Source organism: Chionomys nivalis, chromosome 17, assembly GCF_950005125.1.
Source record: "Chionomys nivalis chromosome 17, mChiNiv1.1, whole genome shotgun sequence".
Classification (NCBI taxonomy): Eukaryota; Metazoa; Chordata; class Mammalia; order Rodentia; family Cricetidae; genus Chionomys; species Chionomys nivalis.
Genome location: NC_080102.1, coordinates 59,586,427 through 59,605,195, shown reverse-complemented (window position 1 = coordinate 59,605,195; position 18,769 = coordinate 59,586,427). Strand labels below are relative to the sequence as shown.

Here is an 18,769-nt window from a genome sequence, read left to right as displayed (position 1 = left end):
AGCTGAGGGTGGGTGGCACACAGGCCAGCAAGGGGATGTCTCTTGGAGATGTGCATTTTTTTTCTTCCTATGAAGAAGTAATCAACTCCTCAAAAGTTTATAGAAATTCTTTATTATTACACAAAAATAGACTCTCTTTTTTCCTCTATTTATTTGATCCCACTCTGGTCTCTGTTCAGAGGGGAGGCAGAAAGTTCCCACGCTTCTCTCCCTCCCTCCATGATGGGACCTGCAGCTGGGTGGAGCTGGCAGGGTCATTCCCCACCAGGCCTCCACTATTGCTACCTCTTCACCCCTCACACCTGCCTCTGCCATCTGCTCACGTGCCAGGTCATCTCATAGGCCCACTCACTTAGCTCAGCAGGCAAGGGCAGAAAAGGACAGTGGCCCAGGCTGGTGCCACTTCACTTTGGTAGGGTGGCACTGGCTCCTAGGGCCTGGGTCCAGGCCAGGGCAGTGAGAGCTGTGGGTGCTGGGAGAGCGCAGTGCTGATGAGGGCTCCGAGCTTTCAGCTTTCCTTCATTTTCTCTGGCCCAGCAGAACTTTGGTGATGAAGGTGACTATGGCACTTGCTGGTTGGTCTGGGTCAAGCTCCGCAAAGAGGTGACACACATTTTCCCAGGGACTTCCTGGCTTCTTGGCCACAAAACCAAAGATCCTACAGGGACAAAGCCACGCATGGGCCCTCGCCTCCCTCTCACAGGAGAATAATGCCGGCCGTGTGGGGTGCTTGTTACCAGGGCTGGCAGGGAGACTCACTTGGAGGTGGTTCCATCGGGGTTGGTCCATCTGTAAAGAGAGAGCCCTGAAGGAGGACAGCCCAGGGCACAGCTCCTAAAGGGCGAGCCGGGCCTGAGGCCGTAGGACCACAGTCTGGGGAGGGCTCAGAGGAAGGCTCACCTGCGGTCCTGGGGGTCAGTGCTGGAGAAGGTGATGCTGTTCACGGGGTAATGGCGGCGAAAGAAGAGCCTGTGAGGAGCGGTTGGGAAGGGAGTCACACTCAGAAATGCAGGGTTCGCCACTGTGCTGGCACACACCTTTAATCCCAGCACTCAGGAGGCAGAGGCAGGAGGATCTCTGTGAGTTTAAGGCCAGTCTGGTCTACATAGTGAGTTCCAGGTCAGTAAGGGTTACACAGAGAAACTCTGTCTTGAAAAACCAAGGAGGAAAAAAAGAAAAAGAAATCTAGGTTTCAAAGATGTAGAGACAGCTCAGAGGTTAAGAGCACTGGCTGCTCTTCCAGGGGACCCGGGTTCAATTCCCAGCACCCACATACAGCTCACAACTGTCTGTGACTCCACTTTAGGGAATCTGACACCCTTACACAGACCATGCATGCAGGCAAAACACCAGTGCACGTAAAACAAAAGTAAATAAATTAGTTTTTAGAGAGAAATAAATCCAGGTTTCTGGGCTGGGGAGGTGGCCCAGAGGTTAAAGTCATAGAGTAGCCATACAAGCTAGAAGTTGAGTTTGGGTCCCCAGGACCCGCAGTTCAGCCTCAGAAAGTGGAGACGAGTCCCAGCAGAGAGCTAGCTAGCAAGACTAGCTGTGTCCTTGATTTCTGGGTTTGAGAGACCTTGCTTCAATAAGGTGGAACAGTGACCCAAAAAGATTCTTTTTTTTTTTTTTTTCAAGGTTTTTGTATAGTCCTGCTTGTCCTGGAATTCACTCCATAGACTAGGCTGGCCTCGAACTCAGATCCACCTGCCTCTGCCTCGTGAATACTGGGATTAAAGTCATGTGTAACCACAACCGGGGACCAGAAAGATTCTTAATTATCAAACTGGTGCCTTCATACACAATGCAGACATGTATGTACACATACACCACACACATACATGAAAATTAAAAAAAAAAAATCCAGTCCCCTCCTTGGGACTGTAGGCTCACTTTCTCTGGTTGTCTGTGAGTGTGATGCCTTGAGCTGAGACCTTGAAGTGGACAATGGCTGGTACTGGGTTGGGGCTGCAGCTCAGAGCTGCAGAGCTGGCCTTGGCCACAGCTTGAGGACCAGTCAGTGACTCTGTCTCCACGGAGGTCAGGTAGAGCACACTGCAGGCTAAAGAGAGAGGAAGTAGGTTGATGAGCTAGCATGGCTTTGCCAGAACCAGGTTCTGTTACCCTTTAGCTTCTCATCCCATCGTCCTGTGCATTTCTCTGCCAGTGCTGTTTGGATGCACAGAACCACACACTGACGCCAAGGGATCTGCAGCAGCTGTGACTCCTGTATTGTGAACCCCCAAAACTTAGCTTGTGGCCCCTTTCCTGCTTCTTCTTCTTCTTCTTTTTTTTTTTTTTTTTTTTTTTTTTTGGTTTTTCAAGACAGGGTTTCTCTGTGGTTTTGGAGCCTGTCCTGGAACTAGTTCTTGTAGACCAGGCTGGCCTCGAACTCACAGAGATCCGCCTGCCTCTGCCTCCCGAGTGCTGGGATTAAAGGCGTGCGCCACCACCGCCCGGCCCTTTCCTGCTTCTTAACAACACGGGGCTCCTCTGCCTTTGTGGGTCTACCTCCCACCATCCTATCAATGAGCCTACAGTGTCCTCTTGAGCACCCGGGGGAGGGAGGGGAGGTAGGTCTCTTACCTGCTCCCTGCCGCAGGAGGTCTGCTGCCGTGCTCATGTTCGTAGGCACTGGGGCCTCTGGGGCTTTTTCCAGAGGATCTGAGGATATGAGGGCCACCAAGAAAGGTCAAGAGGGAGAGGCTTCCCTAGGTGCTGGAGGACTACTCCCTTAGCTACCCTAATGGAAGGGGTGGGAGGCCTTTTGGATTTGGCTGTAGGGTGATGAGAGCTGAGGAGACATCACATACCTTTATTGGGGATTCGCAGACAGCAGGGCAGGGAGATGGGGGAGATGGAGTGTTGAGAGACCAGGGCAGAGAGGCTGCCTGCAAGGGGAGGAAAACACATCCCGAAGGACACATGGATGGCCAGGCTTTCTCTACTGCCCTCTTGAGGCCTCTCTCTTAACTGACCCCCTAGAGCCCTCTCAGACTCACCAAAATAGGGCTCAGTAGGACAACCCTTGATCTTCACGCCTTTGGGCCCAGTCTCAATGAGGAAATGGCGAACCAGCTGCTCTGAGGGGTCCCCTGAGTGGAGGGAGGGGTATAAAAGTGAAGCTTTACTGGATTCCAGGATCTCAGTTGTTCCCTGGTGGGCTTTCCTTGCCCCTTCCCTTCATGGAGCTGTCCTGTGCATCGCTCTAGGCTTGATTCTACTGCTTCTCCCCTGGCCACACCTGCTCCCTCAGCTTGAGCATCCTCTACCTTTCCAGGGCTGGGCGCTGGGTGGGGGTGTAGCCACCTTGAGGGCTAGTCCATAGGCTCCTTGGAATGAATGGCTGTCCCTGATCAGGAAGGCCCCAGGGTCTTTGTCTTTGAGCAGGGCGATGGCTGCAGGGCAAAAGTTAGAGTTGGCTGGCAGCCTGCATAGCCCCACTAGCAGGCTCCCAAGTCTGTGTGGATGGTGGAACTCTTGGACAGCTAGTCTGAGGCCAAAGCTGAGTCGCCGGTGAGCAACTCCGCTAAGAGCTTAGACAGAGGGAACCATCAGGATGAGACAGCCAAGACAGCCCTGGAGGTGGGGTGGGTGGGCACACTACCTTTTCTGACTTCGTACCTTGGTCACGGGACAGGTGCGGCTTGTACCAGAACTTGGATGTGTCCTGGACGAACTTGACACTGGTTTGGTTCTCTTGTAAAGGGTGCTCTAGGAGAGGGAGGGATTGAGTTTGAACCCCAGGGGTCCCCACAGTCTCTCTGGGAGGTGGGGTTCTTTAAAGGACATCCAGTTGTCCTACAACCCCCTTATACCTGGGGGCTGGGTGACATCTGGGAGAGGAGGTGCAAAGGTGACGTGTTGATTGGTGCCTCTGGCTGGTGGTGATGGCTGTTGCCCAGACCCAGGCAGGTGTCGTTTCTCAGGCAGTGGTGGCTGAGTGGGCCCACTGGCATCATAGGAGGCAGCCAATGGGAAGGCAGGGGTGGGTGAGCTCTGGGGTGGTTCTGGACTGGCCACAAGCCAGGGCATTTGGGTAGGCACAGGAGTAAGGGGGGAGCCATCAGGACTGTCTGGGGGACCCCGCCAGGGAGCATGGTGGAGTCCAGGCAGGGTGGTTGGCACGGGGCCCCGAGGACTGGCACTGTTGGGATGATTCCCTGGGCTCCTTTCCTGAGGCCAGCCATTGGGTGAGCTGGGTGGGGAGGTCTGGGAGAAAGGGCTAAGGTCTGGTGGCTCAGACTTGCTGCTGGCCAGCAGCTCAGGAGCCTTTTCAGTGCCTCCCTGGACAACAGGGGGCAAGGCCTCGCTGGGACCCAGTCTCTGAGTTGGTGCCAAGGAGGAAGACCTGGTGTCTTGCTGTCGGGTGCTGCAGGGGAAATGCAGATGGTCAGGCAGCCCCTGCCTTGGGCTGCCAACACCAGACAAAGTGCCCAGGTAGCCTTGGCCCTCTGTGTACCTTTCTTTGCCCTGGACTGGGCTGCTGGTGTGCAGGGGCGTGGAGGGACCAGACAGCTCTGAAGAGGCAGTGCACTGGGGAGACCGAGGCAGCGTGCTGTGCCCAGTGGAGCCATCCCTCCAGGACAGCTCAGGTGACTCTGAGATGGGGAGAGGGCTCTGTGAACAGGAGCTTGCTTTTCTGTCTGGCTCAGTTCCCTCCCACCCATGGCACCCAGTGCAGCATTTAGAACCCTCCTCTGCCCTGGCCACTCCCACTCTACTGTCCTCACCTGTAGATGCCAAGGGTCCTCCTGTTGAGGCCAGGTGCCCAGGCAGTGGGTACTTGTCCCTTCCATCCTCTGCAGGAATCTCATAACCCAGCTTCCTGGATTGCAGGTAGGGTGGACTCCCCGGGGACACAGAACCAGCCCGTGGTGAGTGAGCACCAGGGCTAGGGTACCCTCTGCTCTCACCTGGGGATCCGCAACTGTGAGGTACCCGGCCATATGCTGGGCAGTAACTGGGAACTGCTCCTCCATAGCCATACGTTACCAGGGCAGGGTATCCAGGATGCCCATACCTGCCTTCAGGGCATATGGCATAAGAGCAGCCCTCATGCCCTTCCTCGCCCACCTTGGGTGGCTTCAGGCAGCTGTAGTCAGGCATGGGGGCATGGTGATGCCCACAGGCAGACACCAGCAGAGGCAATGGGTGTCCGGGCCTCACTGGATGCAGGAGAGGCTTGCCTGCTTCGCTGGCCCACCCCTCTCCAGCCTCTCTCTCTAGTCGCAGTCCATACAGGGCTGCTGTGGGCAGGGCCAGCTTCTCCTCACAGGCTGGGCATGAGCATAAGGCAGGCACCGCAGGGTCCTCCAGGATCACCACCTCCCGGTAACCTGCTGAGCGGTAGCCAAAGTCTCCGCTGGCTGGTTTCCCTAGCTCAGATGCGTAGGGGTATGGCCCTTCTGACAGTGACCTGCAGAGGCGCCTCTTCTGCATAGAGCTTTCCGTGTAGCCCTGGGGGTGTCCCTCATAGCCTCCGTAGGGCCGTCGTCTCTCCAGGGTTCCCTCTGGCCGGTAGTAACCCCCATTGGGGACTGCACAGGGCTCCCGGTAGCCCTGCCGGCAGGAGCAGTGGCGGCTGAGGCCAGGCCTGTGACCTGGATACATCCCAAGGTGCAGGCCCCCACCCACAGAGGGCTGCTCTTCATCATCTAGGATAGCTGTCTCACGCCCAGCTCCACGGGCCCCACTGGCCACTCCACAGCCTCCCAGCAGACGATCCAGCTCCTGACGTTCAGCAGCCGTTGGGGGTGGTCGGCCAGGGGATTCTGCTGTGGGTTCTGTGGTAAGTGTGGACGAGTGGCCGGAGTCGCTGCTGACAGAGAGCATGGGGGGCGGGGGAAGCTCTGGAGAAGGTGCTGGTGGAGTCTGACGGGGCACCCGCTGCACCTGGGCATAAGGACTGCCATCCAGGGGGCCCCTTGTGTGGGCCAAGGAGCCTGAGTGGGGAAGAATTTGTGAGTGGAGACACCACTAACACCTTAGTGTGCTTCGCCTCTCCCCACAAACCACAAAGCTATATCTCCGCCAGCCCACCACCCCACACCCCATCCCCACTGTCCTCCACCCCACACCTCGTCCCCACTGTCCTCCACCCCACACCCCGTCCCCACTGTCCTCCACCCCACACCCCGTCCCCACTGTCCTCCACCCCACACCCCGTCCCCACTGTCCTCCACCCCACACCCCGTCCCCACTGTCCTCCACCCCACACCCCGTCCCCACTGTCCTCCACCCCACACCCCGTCCCCACTGTCCTCCACCCCACACCCCGTCCCCACTGTCCTCCACCCCACACCCCGTCCCCACTGTCCTCCACCCCACACCCCGTCCCCACTGTCCTCCACCCCACACCCCGTCCCCACTGTCCTCCACCCACACCCCGTCCCCACTGTCCTCCACCCACACCCCATCCCCACTGTCCTCCATCCCACACCCCGTCCCCACTGTCCTCCACCCCACACCCCGTCCCCACTGTCCTCCACCCCACATACCATCCACACTGTCCTCATGGTGCTGGTTGAAGTTCTCGTACGAGTCCCAGCGTACAGCAGGCTCCGTTGTGTTATAATCCACAGAGACAGAGGGATCGTTTCGTGGGGTGTTGCCTGTAGAAAGCTGCCTGAGTACTGAAGATCGGGGGCCCCCCAAATACCCTCAGCACTCTACCCCTCCGGCTCCCACTTACCTTTGATCTTCTCAGGACTGGAGGAGAAGACAAACTCCACTGAGGCTTGGAAGGGGAACCGCTCATCTGTGGAGGAGGTGGTGGCGGTGAGGAGCCAGGCCCTGCTGACACCCCGTCTCTGCCCACCTGCCACTTCATAAGCCTCTGACTCACCGGCCCAGGCCTCATCCAGCTGGTCCTTGGGGAAGGCGAGCCGTGACCCATGGATGGTACACGTGTGGAACTGAACTCGGAACACAAGGGTTCGGTCTGTCCCCTGGCCACCCTTGTGATAGCAGGTTACCTGAAGGAGGGCAGGAGCCTGGGGTCATGCCTTCATATCCATTTTGCCTTATTTGTGCCTTTACCCCAAGGGCTGCCAGTTGACAGCTTCTGCCACGCCCTAGTTTCCAGGTGAACTCTCCTTCGGGATACCAGGTGGAGGATTTCCTTGGGACCCTCCAGTCCTGCTTGAACTGATGCCTGGTCAGTTGACTATATGGCTAGAAGCCCCCACTCCAGTACAGACCCAGCCTCAGGATCCCCCTCACCATGACATCGCCTTTGAGGAGGAGAGCTGGCTCTAGGCTGATGCAAAGTTGCTGGGGTCCTGGGCCTGCAATGTGACTTTGGGTAGAGAGAAGGCAGAACAGTCAGAAGCATACAGGGAGGGCACAGAGGTGGTATGTAGTCAGGCCCTAGAGAGTACTTCCACCTCCCTGGCTGGAGCCAGAAGGCGGAGCCTGGGGAGGCTGGGGAGAGACAGAGGGACACACATGGGCAGGTGTCAGGGCCAGGGAACAGAGCACTCACTATACTCCAGATGTGTAGACCAGCTGCATAGACTGGTAGATCTTGAGGAAGGGCTGGAAGCCTGGAGGGGTAGAGGAAGACATGTGGGGTGAAGTGGGGTGGGAATCGGCTGTTCCCGTGGAATACAGCCCAGGTGGACTCACCTGTGTTGGGCTCGAAGGCTGGCAGCATGGGTACAAACACATAGTGCAGGAAGAGCGGGCTGCTGTTCATCCTGATGGAGCCAGACAGCAGCCCGCTGAAGTAGCTGACATAGCTGTGGGAGAGTGCCAAGGAAAGCATCAGTGTCTTCTTCTAGAGGGCGCCTCACACTAACTCAGCAGTGCATACCTACCAAACCTTGGGAGACCTAGAATGTTCTTTTAAACTTCAAGGAGGCAAGCTCGTCTCCTCCTGTAAAGCCTTTCTCACAAGCCTCTGCTGTACTTTCTTCACGGACCACATCTTCAGCTAGAATGATCTAATCTGTTTGCGCACGGCTTCTTGTCTTCCACTCAAGTGGAATGAACGCCCCGAGAGCCTAACCCTGTTTGTGTTGAGTCCCCAGAACTTGGGACAGTGCCTGGATCCCTTGCCTTGTGGGAGTCAGGTGTGCTGCCTGAGCAAGAGGATCAGCCCTTCCCCACTGGGCTGCTCACCGGCGCTGGGAGGGCTGCAGTTCCGTGGCCACCTTGTCCTCACAGAATTTTCTCATGGTGAGAGTTGCCAGCGCCTGGTCTGCCCTGGGGAGAACAGGGCAGGTGGGGGTGCTTATGGATCAGTCTCATTTTGGCCTTCCATGCCTAAGCCCCAGGGAAGGAGGAACCATGAGATCTCCTCAGTGTAGAGCAGGCCCCCAGTGGTAAAGAAAGCTAGAAGCCCTATAGTACAGTTTCCCAGTTGTGGCGCCTCAGACAACTGTCCCCTGAATTTGACTTTCCTCACCTGTAAAACAGGGCAGTTAGACAATCTGATGGGCTGAGATGTGTCCCTCCCCCAGAGAATGTACCTCAAATGTCCCTCTGCAGATGTGGTTAGATAGGCTAAGATGGGATCATGCAGGAGCAAGGTGGGATTGGCCCTTAGAAGAGGAAGAACAGAAACAGACGCACAAAGAGAACACCACGTGATGATGAAGGCAGAGGTTGGAGTGATGCCGCTGCAAGCCAAGAACTGCCAAGAACTGCCAGCCACCACCAGAAGCTGGAAAGAGGCACGGAAGGAGTCTGCCTAGAGTCACAGAGAGAGCAAGGCCCCAACTGATACTTTGACTTTGAATTTTAGCATCTTAGAACTGTGAGACAATTGAATTATCTTACGCCAGCTAATGGCATTTTGTTGACAGCCCTAGGAAACTAGCCCAGCTCAGCTGTGGAGAGTGCGGGCACCACGTGGAGACAGGCGGCACCACACCACGTTTACGGTATAGGACTCTGACTATAGGCTCAGATGAGGAAGGGCCCGGGGCAAGGCAACTCACCCTGCCGAGATCTTGCTGTAATGCATATAGGCAGAGACGATGACCCCTAGCTTGCCCTTGCTCCCCTGGGGGGTAAAGAAATGGTTGTGGGGCCTGCGTGGTCTAGGCTGAGGTTGCCTCAGCTCTATGACCCCAAGGTCCCAGCCCACCTTGCAGTACAACACGACCACGTGCTGGGGGTCAGCACTGAGCCACGTCTCCATGGCCTTGCAGATGGAACACAGTTTGTCCAGAGGCGGAGCATGCAGCTCAGGCCAGCCAAAGTCCTGCACCTGGGAAAGTACAGGGGGTACAACTGTGTGTGAGGGGGAGCAGGAACAAGGAGGTGAGGGGGCATGGACGTAAAACAGCCCTGGGGCGAGGTGGGGCTTGCTAGCAGTCCACAGCAGCAGGCCGCGGTTTTCAGCCAAACTGTACCACGTTTTCTGGTATCTTAAATGGTATGTCATATGGGAGAGTGCTTAAGACTGCAGAAGAGGGAGAGGGGACTGAGGTCGGTATGTAAAATGAAAAGTAAATCGTTTTAATTAAAAAAAAGGGTAAAGTGGATGTCAACTGCTACTAATATCAAGGAGGCGGAGTTTTCTCCCACGGTTGGCTCAGCTCAAAGATCAGACCATTACCCTCCTACCTTAGGGTTCAGGCGGGTCAGGTCATGTCGCTTCTCTGAAAGGTTGAAGAGCTGAAATAAAGAGAAGAGTTAGATGAAGGCAACCTCGGACAGAGGGGCTGGAGGTGGACCCTCAATGAGAATCTTCCTCTAAAGTAAGATTGCAGTCCTCTGGAGCTGGATTCTCTGCGAGCTGCTGCTCGCCCAACTGAGCTCAGGCCCCGCCCCGGCCTCGCACACCAACACCGCCCCCTGCCCTCCCCAACTCAGGGACTGATGCCAAACAGTAGCCTTGCCATTTGGACTTCTCAGCCCTCTCATTGGTTGAACAGGTCGACCCGCTCCTCACCAGGTACTTGTCCCGGTGCTTAGACTGCAGCACGTGGGCCAGCTCGCGCAGGTGGGCCCGGTGTCGCTGCTCATCCGGCCGCGCGGGGAAAGCCGCAGCCAATATCCGCTCGGTCACATAGGTGAGGTCCAAGTCCCAGCGACGCTCCATGAGCGGATCCAGGCTGAAGCTCCTGGCAGAGGTCGCAAAGCTGATTTAGGGAACAGAGGCCAGGCGCCCCACGGGGCTAGGATGATGAAAAGGGTAATGGGGAATGCTGGGAGGCCTGCTAGATCCTGAGGGGGAGTGGTCTGGAGGAGAAGCACTGTCCTGGGGGTGTTTTATTGGGGGTCACTGTCATGAGCTGAGTGGAGGTCCGGTGGAAAATGCCCACGTGGGCTCACTCACCTGGGTAGGGTGCTGCGTTGCTTTGAGTGGTTCAGGGACTTGGTGGACCCCTAATGGACAAGAAACCTTATGCAGACATCTCTTTGGATGCATCTCTTCTAAGCATCCCAGTCCAAAGTTCCACAAGCCGTGGTCTCCCAAAAGCTACCCACGCGCCCCTTCCCGCCCAGGCCCCTAGCATCCCTTACCAGGTGTTCTATGCGCCGGACTGGGGCAGTGTTTCTCCGCTAGAGGAGGAGCAGGGGGAGGAAATGGGAGTGGTTAGGGCAGGGGCAATGACTAGTCTGGACCTGGAGTGGGGGGTGGGAGGGCATGTCTGTGTCTATTCCCTGGGAGTGGGGGGGTCTCCAGCCCCTCTCCCCCAGCAGGCCCTAGAAGACAATAACAGTGAAGAGCTAGAACAGTCAATACCCACAGCGCTCAGTTTTAGGTAACTTCCTGGGGACCCTCTGAGACCACCAGACCTCTGAACACTAGTCAAGTTCCTGTCTTCCCTGCCCCATCCTAGAGCACACTCACCAGCTCCGCAGGGGGCAAGGCCTGACAGGATGAAGTCACCTGGAAGGAGCCGGGAGTAAGGGACTGAGCTGATGAAATGGGGTACCCAGACTCAGCAGCAAAGTGGAGGGGCTGTCAACTGCTGAGCATAGGCTCCAGTTGAGGTTCCTCTATTTAAGGGAGCCTTGCTTCTGGCCTCCTGGTCCCCCACCTCTCAGGCCCCCTGCTTGTTGCTCTTGGCTCTCAGCCCCCTGCCCAAACAGACCCCCATTCATCCAGCTGCAGGACAGGAGTTATATATAGAGGCAGGCAGGCAATGGCCAGGGGTGGACACTAGCCTCTTTCACCGTTGAGACCCCACCCATGGGGACATAGCTCCCCCAAGCTAGCTTGAGGCCCTGGGACTACCCCCCTGCACTGGAGGAGAACCAGGAATGTTCCTTAGAGATGGGGCTGCCTTAGGTTTTCAGTGGACAGTGGGTACCACCTACAGTATGGGCTGAAGAGGCCCAGCCCTTCCAGCACCCAGGGTAAGATCAACTCAGGCATCCTGAGGACCCTTCCCAGAGGGAAAGCATAGCCTATTCTGTGGCCTGGTCTCTGAAATCCTGCTCCCTCTCTGTCCACCCCACCCTTCCTCCTCCCCCCCCCCCCCCCAGCCAGCTGCAGCCTGGGCATAGCACCAAGACAAACGCTGTCTCACTGTCCACCCTCCTGGGCCAACCCACCAGGGGTGGAGTAAAATGGTTCTTAAAGGGCCCAGCACAACACCCCTGCCACCCAGGAGGGGTCTCTAGGAATGACCAGCATGCCAGCGTGGCTGAAGAAGCCTGTCTGGGCAGTGGAAAGGCTCCATCCCTGGCAGCTAGGCCCAGGCACCCACCTTTGCTTCGCATTTTCTGTGTGTGGCCACCTTGCAGACTAGAGAGGAAAGGGAGGAAAAGGTTAGCAGGGACTTAAGGAGCAGTGAAGTGGCCATCCTCCACTTCCCCAGGCCCTGAAAGCCAACCCTGGGACTGAACACTGGATTGCTGGAGTTGTGAGCAGGACAGGGTAACAGCAGGTTCTGCTCCTGAGTCAGGGGAAAGGGCCAGAGGTTCTATCTAGGATGAATGGAGGTGAGGAGGAAGGGAAGCCCCTTCCTGGGAAGGAAGCAGTCAGATCTCCTAGGCTCTGTGGATGTGAGCGAGGGCATTTGTTTCTGTTCCGTGAGTCTGCCTGCTCCTGGAGCGGCAGCACAGTGGCGCATGGAGCCGAGGGCTCAGAGTAGCAGGGAACAGCACCTCACCTCGGCAGGAGACACCTGTCCCGTCGATGGCGACTTTACACACCGCACACACTGGCGCTTTCTTCCGGAAAACCTTCTCCCTGAAGCTGTGTGGTTCTGCTTTCCTAGGCTGCGGGCGCGATGGCAGACAAACAGAGGTGTGAGTTCCTAGTGGGCTCATCTCCAGGCTGGGCAGGAGCCGTGTAGGACAGCGCCGCTTCCCTCTGAACTCCAAGGCACACTTGGCCACAGCTGTTTCAGGGCAGTCATGGGGCCTGTCCTCTACAGGGCTTGGAATGTGACCCCTTGCGTCACCTTGGCTAGGTCAACTCCTCCCTAAGAGATCACTTAGGCCCCTCACGTGGCCCTGCTATGTGATGTCCTTGTCGTTGCCACTTCCCAAATCTCGGCAGAGCAGGGGTCTGACTCTTGCTATCTTGCCCTCCCCTGATGAGGCTTGGCTACTGAGAGTTGACGGCCCAGACACACATGCACGTTGTCACACAACACCCAGACTGGCTTCGGCCAGTCCTGAGCCCCTGGCTCTCAATGTCCCCACGCTGCAGGCAGCTGACATGCCCCTCCCCCACGGTCAGAACAACAAGTTTAATATTCTTTGTGTACTGGGGCGGCAGGCAGCAGCTGGAAGGAGGACGCAGTGGGCGGCGCAGCAGCTGCCCGCTGCCTCTGTACGTGCCCTCCCCGTGCGGAGTTGTGAGGCCAGCAGCTGAGTGCCCTCCACTTGCCCAGGTCTACTTCAGTCCCTCTCATCCCAATCCACCCCTCCCAGCCCGTGTCTGTGGACCATCCGCCATGCGCATTCTTCATCTCTGTATTCAAACTCCTGTTCCCTCCTCTCCCACCACAGTGGTGACACCTTCAAAAGGCAAGGGGGAGGACAACGACATCACCAGTTTTGGTCTCCTGGACTGGAGGAGGGCCCCGCTGTGAGACTTGGACACACTTGTTGATAGCATCGTGTGCAGACGACGTCAGTGGAAGGCAGGCTCCCAGTTAGAGTGCCTGGAGGCCTGGCTTCCTCCCTACCTTTCATTTCCCTTCTTCCCATCCCTTTTCTCTCAAGCTTCCCTGGGAGGTCAGGGCTGAAGCTCTTAACTGAACCCCAGGGCTAATTCAAGCTCAAACCAGGAAATACAGAGACGTCAAAACCGAGGCCAGAGGAATGAGGGGAATACTAAGGCAGGGTGAGGAACGGAAGAGGCTGACACTAGCAAGAGGGTCTGGCCTGCATCCTGACCGTCCCCCCTACCCTACGCCCCCCACCTCCACCCTGCCCCACCTTTGCCCTGCTGTGGGGCACTCCTACCCTGCTGGTGGCCCGGCTGCTGTCCCTCCTCCCCAGGACTCTGAGCAACCTTTCCACAGGGCCGCTGGACTTCATGGTGTCTGGCTGACTGGGCTCTTGGCTGCAAGGCCTGAACAATGCTGGGGCCTGGCCGGGGGCTTCCTGGAAGCAGCCTGGCTCAGGCAGCCTCTTCCCTTGGGTGGAGGGGAGGCTGTCTAGCTGGTGTGTGGAGAAGCCTGGCCCTGGAAGTGGAGGGAAGTGCAGGCGGGAAGGGGGCAGGTCGCTGCTCCAGGAAGTGGGGTGGGGGAGGATGTGGGGGAGGCCAGGAGATCAGATTCCCAGGATCTACCCTGCTGGGAGTGTCAGCCCAAGATCTTTGGCTCTCCCCATCTCCTCTGGAGCTGCCTCTCACCCGGAGGGCCACCCTGTGTAGGGGTCTGTGGTCCTGAGATCCAGCCCCAGAATCAGCCAGTGAGGCGGGGTGGGAATTCAGGTCTCAGGGCAGTCCTGGAAGGCCAGAGAACACTGTGTCCCCAGCCAGTCTCTAGCCTGGACTCGCATGCTCCCTTGGGACTTCCTGTGGGAAGGGAGTGGAGCTGGGAACTAGTACCCATGGCAGCCCAGGACTCAGAAAGAAAGGAATGAGGGCCAACTTTCTTGAAGTTAGATGGGAAAGGATCATGCTGGGCCCTCCTCAAGGCCAAGTTCCGGCCAGAAAGCCCAGCTGCCCACACTAGTGGTCCATCTTGCAACCCAAAGCACTGGGAAGGCTCCACCTGAAGACCCCAGCTACTGTGGTCCAGTTAAACCACAGTTCTGGCTATGTGCCCTGCACCCAGCACCCCACGCAACCCCCCAAACCTGAGCACTACCTTCATGGCTCTTCTGGGCCTGGCTCTCCTTCCTCTGTGGCTGTCACTGGGCCTGAAGATTGGACAGGAGGCCCCCTCCCAACACATACTCCACCCCTCTAGGGCCTCCTGCTTCCCTCCTGGGAATTGGGCCAACTTCCTGTCCCTGGAGTCAAGGGAAGGAGGTGGTTGGGGCCTTGGAAAGGACGGAACAATCTTCCTTAAACAAGGGTCAATGGCCTGGGGGTTCTCAGCCCAAGCCTGGGACAGCAGCCTTTGGAATGCTGTAGCTGTCACTTGAAAGAATGTCCAACCTTGTCATCCTCATTTGCATGGTATTTACTGAATGTCCCAGTGCTCTAGCTACTTTCGCAGGGTCCCGTGGGAGTTCCCTCCCTGGGACACCTCAGTCTGAGGTCTCTTTCTGTATGCCCCAGGTAGATGGTGGCACCTGAGTGGCAAGGTGTGGGCCCCCATCCTGTAACTGGAGAGGTCCACCGGCTCTGTGATCCCTACCCGCGTGCTGGCTGTGTCCCAGGACATTCCAGGCTGACGGCCAGGTGGGCAGCACCGGTCCTGCTGGGGTAGAGGGGTCACTGGAGTGCCTGGGGGAGTGTGGTCTCTCCCATCCAGTATTTTCCCTCTGGACCAATAACGCATAGTCCTCCTTCAGCTGCCTCCTCTGGGAAAGGTCCCCAAATATCCTCTGGCCTGGTTGAACTTTCACTGCCCACCCTGACTAGAAAAGTGTCCAGTCGGTGACTGCGATGGGGACTGTGGCCTAAGCAATGTGTTGGCTGGTCAAGAGCCCCACAGCTCTAAGAGTGTCCCCATGGGGAGTAGAGCACTTCTGGAAGGAGACAGGGACGACCTATGCCAGAGGGAAGGCTGAGTTGGCATCACCAGATCCTGCGGATCCTCACTTCCCACCTCCTGCTTGGAATATTCCATATCTGTTTTTGCTTCTCTTCAGCCAGGCCCCCTCTCACTCTGAAGCCTTGGGTTTGTTTGGAGAAACCCCTCCACCCACCCCCACACCCCTCCTTCCTGGAAATAGCTGTGGTTGGATGAGAAGCTGGGAGCCGGGCCACAGAGGAGTGAGGCCCAGGAAAGAAGGGAGGGGAATGGAGGTAGGATTCAAGGGTGTATTCAAAGGGACCTAGGGGGTGTTTAGGCAGGACAGAAGTGGAAGACGGCTTATAGGAGGGATCGGCTTCATCTGTGCCTGCACTGTGCCTCAGTGTCCCAGATAGGGCACAGGAGAAGAACACGCTTGGATGCCCTCTGCCAGGCCAGGGCCGAAACACAGCTGCCAGCTGCCGCGGGCATCCTGTGTTCAAAGTGCGCTTGTCTTTGGAACTGGGGATGCACTCAGAGACTGGCCTGACGCTGCAGCAGTGCGCAGTGAGGCGCGGGAAGGCGTGGCGTCCTGAACTAGGACCACAGCCGTGCCCCGCCCCCTCGTCACCTCTAGGATCTCTAACTGCCCCCTAGCTCCCAGCGACCAGGGCGGTGCTGGCCGCAGTCCCAGCCTCGGGCCCCCGCCGCGCCCGGTGTTCCGGGACCCCTGGCGCCCCCCGCGCCCCCTGGCGCCCGCCCCTGGCTCGGTCCGCGCGCTGTGACGCAGAGGGCCGCCGCCCGCGTTCCCGCTCGGCGTGGCGCGGCCACTCACCTGTGGGGGGCGCCCGGAGGGCCGGGGGCGCGGCGGACCGGGGCAGCAGCAGGGGGCGCCCCCGGGCCAGCCCATCCCGGCCTGCCGCGCCGCGACACGCGGAGGCGGCGGCGGCGGCAGCGGCGGCGGGACGGGCACTCAGCGGGCTCCCTCCCTCCGCGCCCTGCGCCCGCCGCCTCCTCCCGCCCTCCGGCTCCCTCCTTCTTCCCGGGCTCCAATCGCCACCTTCCACCCGCTCCCCGCCCGCGCCGCCTCCTTTCTCCCTCCTCTCCTCCCACTGCCCTTCCCGCGGACGGCTCAGCGCGCCGAGGCAGGCTTCAGCCGAGACTCGCAGACGGAGCTGGCAGCCAGAGCTCGGGAAGGATTCACTTGGGAAGACAGAACTGGGAAGTCTCAGACCGAGAGGCTGCAGAGGGACACGGGCGGAGAGAAACGCGTGATCTGCACGGACTCCCAAAAGAAGGTGGACACAGATCCAGACGGGTACAGAGGACAGCTGTGAGGCCTTGGCTTCTTGGCCGCCTCTTGGTTACTGCAGGTGTCGAAGGCGGGATCTAGTCTGAACCAGGCCTGACCTGGAGTGGGCGCCGGACTTAGACACCTGTTACTGGTTCCTAGATCTTAGGACACCGCTTCCTAATGCTGTGCCCCACTGGAGCTTTCTGTGTCATCTCTTCTCCCAAAGGACTCAGAGCTGAGGACCCAGAGAAGGGAGCGCAAAACTCCCGCCAATCAACGGCTTTAGTCATAGCCCAGGTGTTCTTGGGTCTTGCCAATGGAAGTTCTTTTTTTAAATCTGATATTGGATAGGAACGTCTGGAATTAAACTAATGGGCTAGTTTGAGTTGTGACACTCCGGAGGGGAAAGTGGAGGGGAGGGATGTGGTCTTTGAACCTATTGCCTTTCCTGTGGTCCCAGCATTCTTTAGCAGATCCTAAACAATTTTGCTGCTACCCTCCCCACTGCAATTTGCGTACTGGAAGTTGGTGGAGCCCGAGGATCTCCACGCTGAGAAGTGGGAAGTGCTTAGAGTTCAAGGCCAGCGTAAATGCCCAAAGCAACCCAGCACTGGCCGCTCAAGCCCTCTGGGTCTGCCTGCCTATCTGCTCATCTCAGCAGAGTTTTGTGCTCATCCTGTCTCTGTCAAAGGCTGGGTTGGCGGTCTGGATCTGACTGCTGGGGAATGAACACCTGATTCTAACCTGGCAGCTGGGAAGAAGCTGGACCTGACTGCCCAGTGGGCACTTGACAGCAGGAGACTAGAGGAAGAGGTGGAGAGGAGCTGGGGAGAAAGAGGCTGCACTGGCTGTGAGGTGAGAGCAGCCTTAGAAGACAGAACAGGTTCCAGGACAGGCTCCAAAGCCACAGAGAAACCCTGTCTCGAAAAACCAAAAAAAAAAAAAAAAAAAAACAACAACAACAACAACAAAAAAACAGAACAGGGATTGGAGGCTCATAGGAAAGGGCAAGGCTGAAGGTCATCTGTGGCAAGATTAGATTATGTAATTGACCTGGAATATGAAAACATATTTACATCATGCCTGCAGCCAGTTCTTTTTAACATCCAGACCTTTCCAGAATGTCCAAGGCTTTGACTGGAACTTGCTCTGTACACCAAGCTGACCTCGAACTCTGAGAGATTCACCTGACTCTGCTCAAGGGCATGGACTGAGGGCTGGACAAAGGTTTTAATCTCTAAACTCAGCAATGAGTGAGCACGCCTGATTGGCTCCTAAAGGTGGGTGGGACTAGAACTTCACACCAGGCTGGCGTACTACCTACCCTACCTAAGCAGCCACTAAGAGGAACTTAAAGGAATTGAACTGGGAAGTCACAAGATGGGTAGCTGGACCCTCAGCTCCCAGGTATCAACCGAGGGAAAGAATCTAAAGCAGGATACTTGGGGATAGGATAAAAGTGAGTGGCTTGGGGAGGCAGCCAGACATTGTGATTGCCATCTGAGAGCAGCAGGGGAGAGCCAGGCCACTGTGGATAGAGGTGTTCACTCACCTCCCTCCCTGCAGCTGTTCTTACCCTACTATACAGAACGAGGTCCATCTTGGTACTGAAGGAAGAACCCCATCCTGCAGCCTGAGATCTCATGCCCATCAGTTTCAGTCTTGAGGAGTGTGGGGCTGTCCTGGGCTCTAGGAACCAGGAAGAACAGTGTGGCACAGGGGGCAGAACCAGCTCCAGAGGCTGTCTACTGGGCAGACAGCACTGTCCAACTAGGGGGTAGCTGCAGGTGGGTGGGACAGCAAGTCCCCCTTCACTTGTAGCCCTGGGGTTGCTGAGAAACAAAGCTTACTTATCAGATGTTGCTTCCCAGAAGCAGATGTAAAGCAAGTACTCTCAGGAACTGCTGGAGCACTTGACTGCCTTGGATTCCAGAGCACAATGCCCGGTTCTGATAGAAAACAAGCCTATGGAGTCTGGAGTGTACCCTGCCTAAAACTGAGTCTGTCAAGTAAACATCCGGTTTGTGCTCTGCCAGTTGGCATGGGATGACAGGCAGTAAGAACTGGTTAGCCTTGGATGCTCCCAGTTGGATGCTATAAGGTCTGCTGTGACTAGCTTTTGGGGTAAAGCCTGGGAAACCCTCTATCTAGCCACACTGAAACGCTCTCACAGCACAGCTACTCATGGATCCCCACCGAACTCAGTTTAGAAACGGGTTAGGCAGTGCTGGCACCACACCTTTAACCCCAGCACTTGGGAGGCCAAGACAGGCACATCTCTGAGTTCTGGTCTACAGTGTGTTCCAGGACAGGCTCCAAAGCTAGAGAAACCTGTTTTAAAAAAAACCAGAAAGGAAAAACAAAACAGGTGGCGGCGGCACATACCTTTAGTCCTAGCACTTGAAAGGCAGAGGCAGGAGCCACA

The 18,769-nt window shown here is 57.2% G+C and overlaps 1 protein-coding gene across 6 annotated transcripts; it reads right to left on the bottom strand.

Annotated features, from left to right (window-relative positions):
• Window positions 1-74: 74 nt before the first annotated feature.
• On the bottom strand, window positions 75-16,056 carry Tns2 (tensin 2). Of its 6 annotated transcripts, none has more exons than XM_057792538.1 (30): window positions 15,886-16,056; window positions 14,730-14,792; window positions 12,078-12,186; window positions 11,673-11,710; window positions 10,811-10,849; window positions 10,480-10,518; window positions 10,292-10,341; window positions 9,905-10,076; window positions 9,577-9,627; window positions 9,095-9,217; window positions 8,946-9,010; window positions 8,125-8,208; window positions 7,630-7,742; window positions 7,487-7,547; window positions 7,225-7,300; window positions 6,848-6,977; window positions 6,695-6,760; window positions 6,501-6,614; window positions 4,734-5,945; window positions 4,463-4,601; window positions 3,819-4,372; window positions 3,625-3,714; window positions 3,273-3,398; window positions 3,003-3,095; window positions 2,814-2,891; window positions 2,587-2,664; window positions 1,894-2,062; window positions 901-969; window positions 760-789; window positions 75-658 (listed from the first exon to the last, which is right to left on the bottom strand). In XM_057792538.1, exons 1-30 carry the CDS (start codon window positions 15,958-15,960, stop codon window positions 520-522), a joined length of 4,245 nt encoding a protein of 1,414 aa, XP_057648521.1. In that variant the 5' UTR covers window positions 15,961-16,056; the 3' UTR covers window positions 75-519. The 6 variants fall into 6 exon arrangements, with proteins under 6 accessions (XP_057648521.1, XP_057648522.1, XP_057648525.1 ...); XM_057792539.1 differs by having other exon boundaries at window positions 14,730-14,789; XM_057792542.1 differs by lacking the exon at window positions 14,730-14,792 and having other exon boundaries at window positions 76-658.
• Window positions 16,057-18,769: the final 2,713 nt, after the last annotated feature.

What these genes read in the sequence shown, in the direction of transcription:
- Tns2 (XM_057792538.1), bottom strand. Translation starts at nt 15,960, where the DNA reads ATGGGCTGGCCCGGGGGCGCCCCCTGCTGCTGCCCCGGTCCGCCGCGC. An exon ending in GCTGGATGAGGCCTGGGCCG is followed by an intron (nt 6,761 to 6,847) that starts GTGAGTCAGAGG and finishes CCTCCTCCACAG; the next exon opens with ATGAGCGGTTCCCCTTCCAA. An exon ending in CAGCGCCCAGCCCTGGAAAG is followed by an intron (nt 3,096 to 3,272) that starts GTAGAGGATGCT and finishes CCCTCCACTCAG; the next exon opens with GGGACCCCTCAGAGCAGCTG.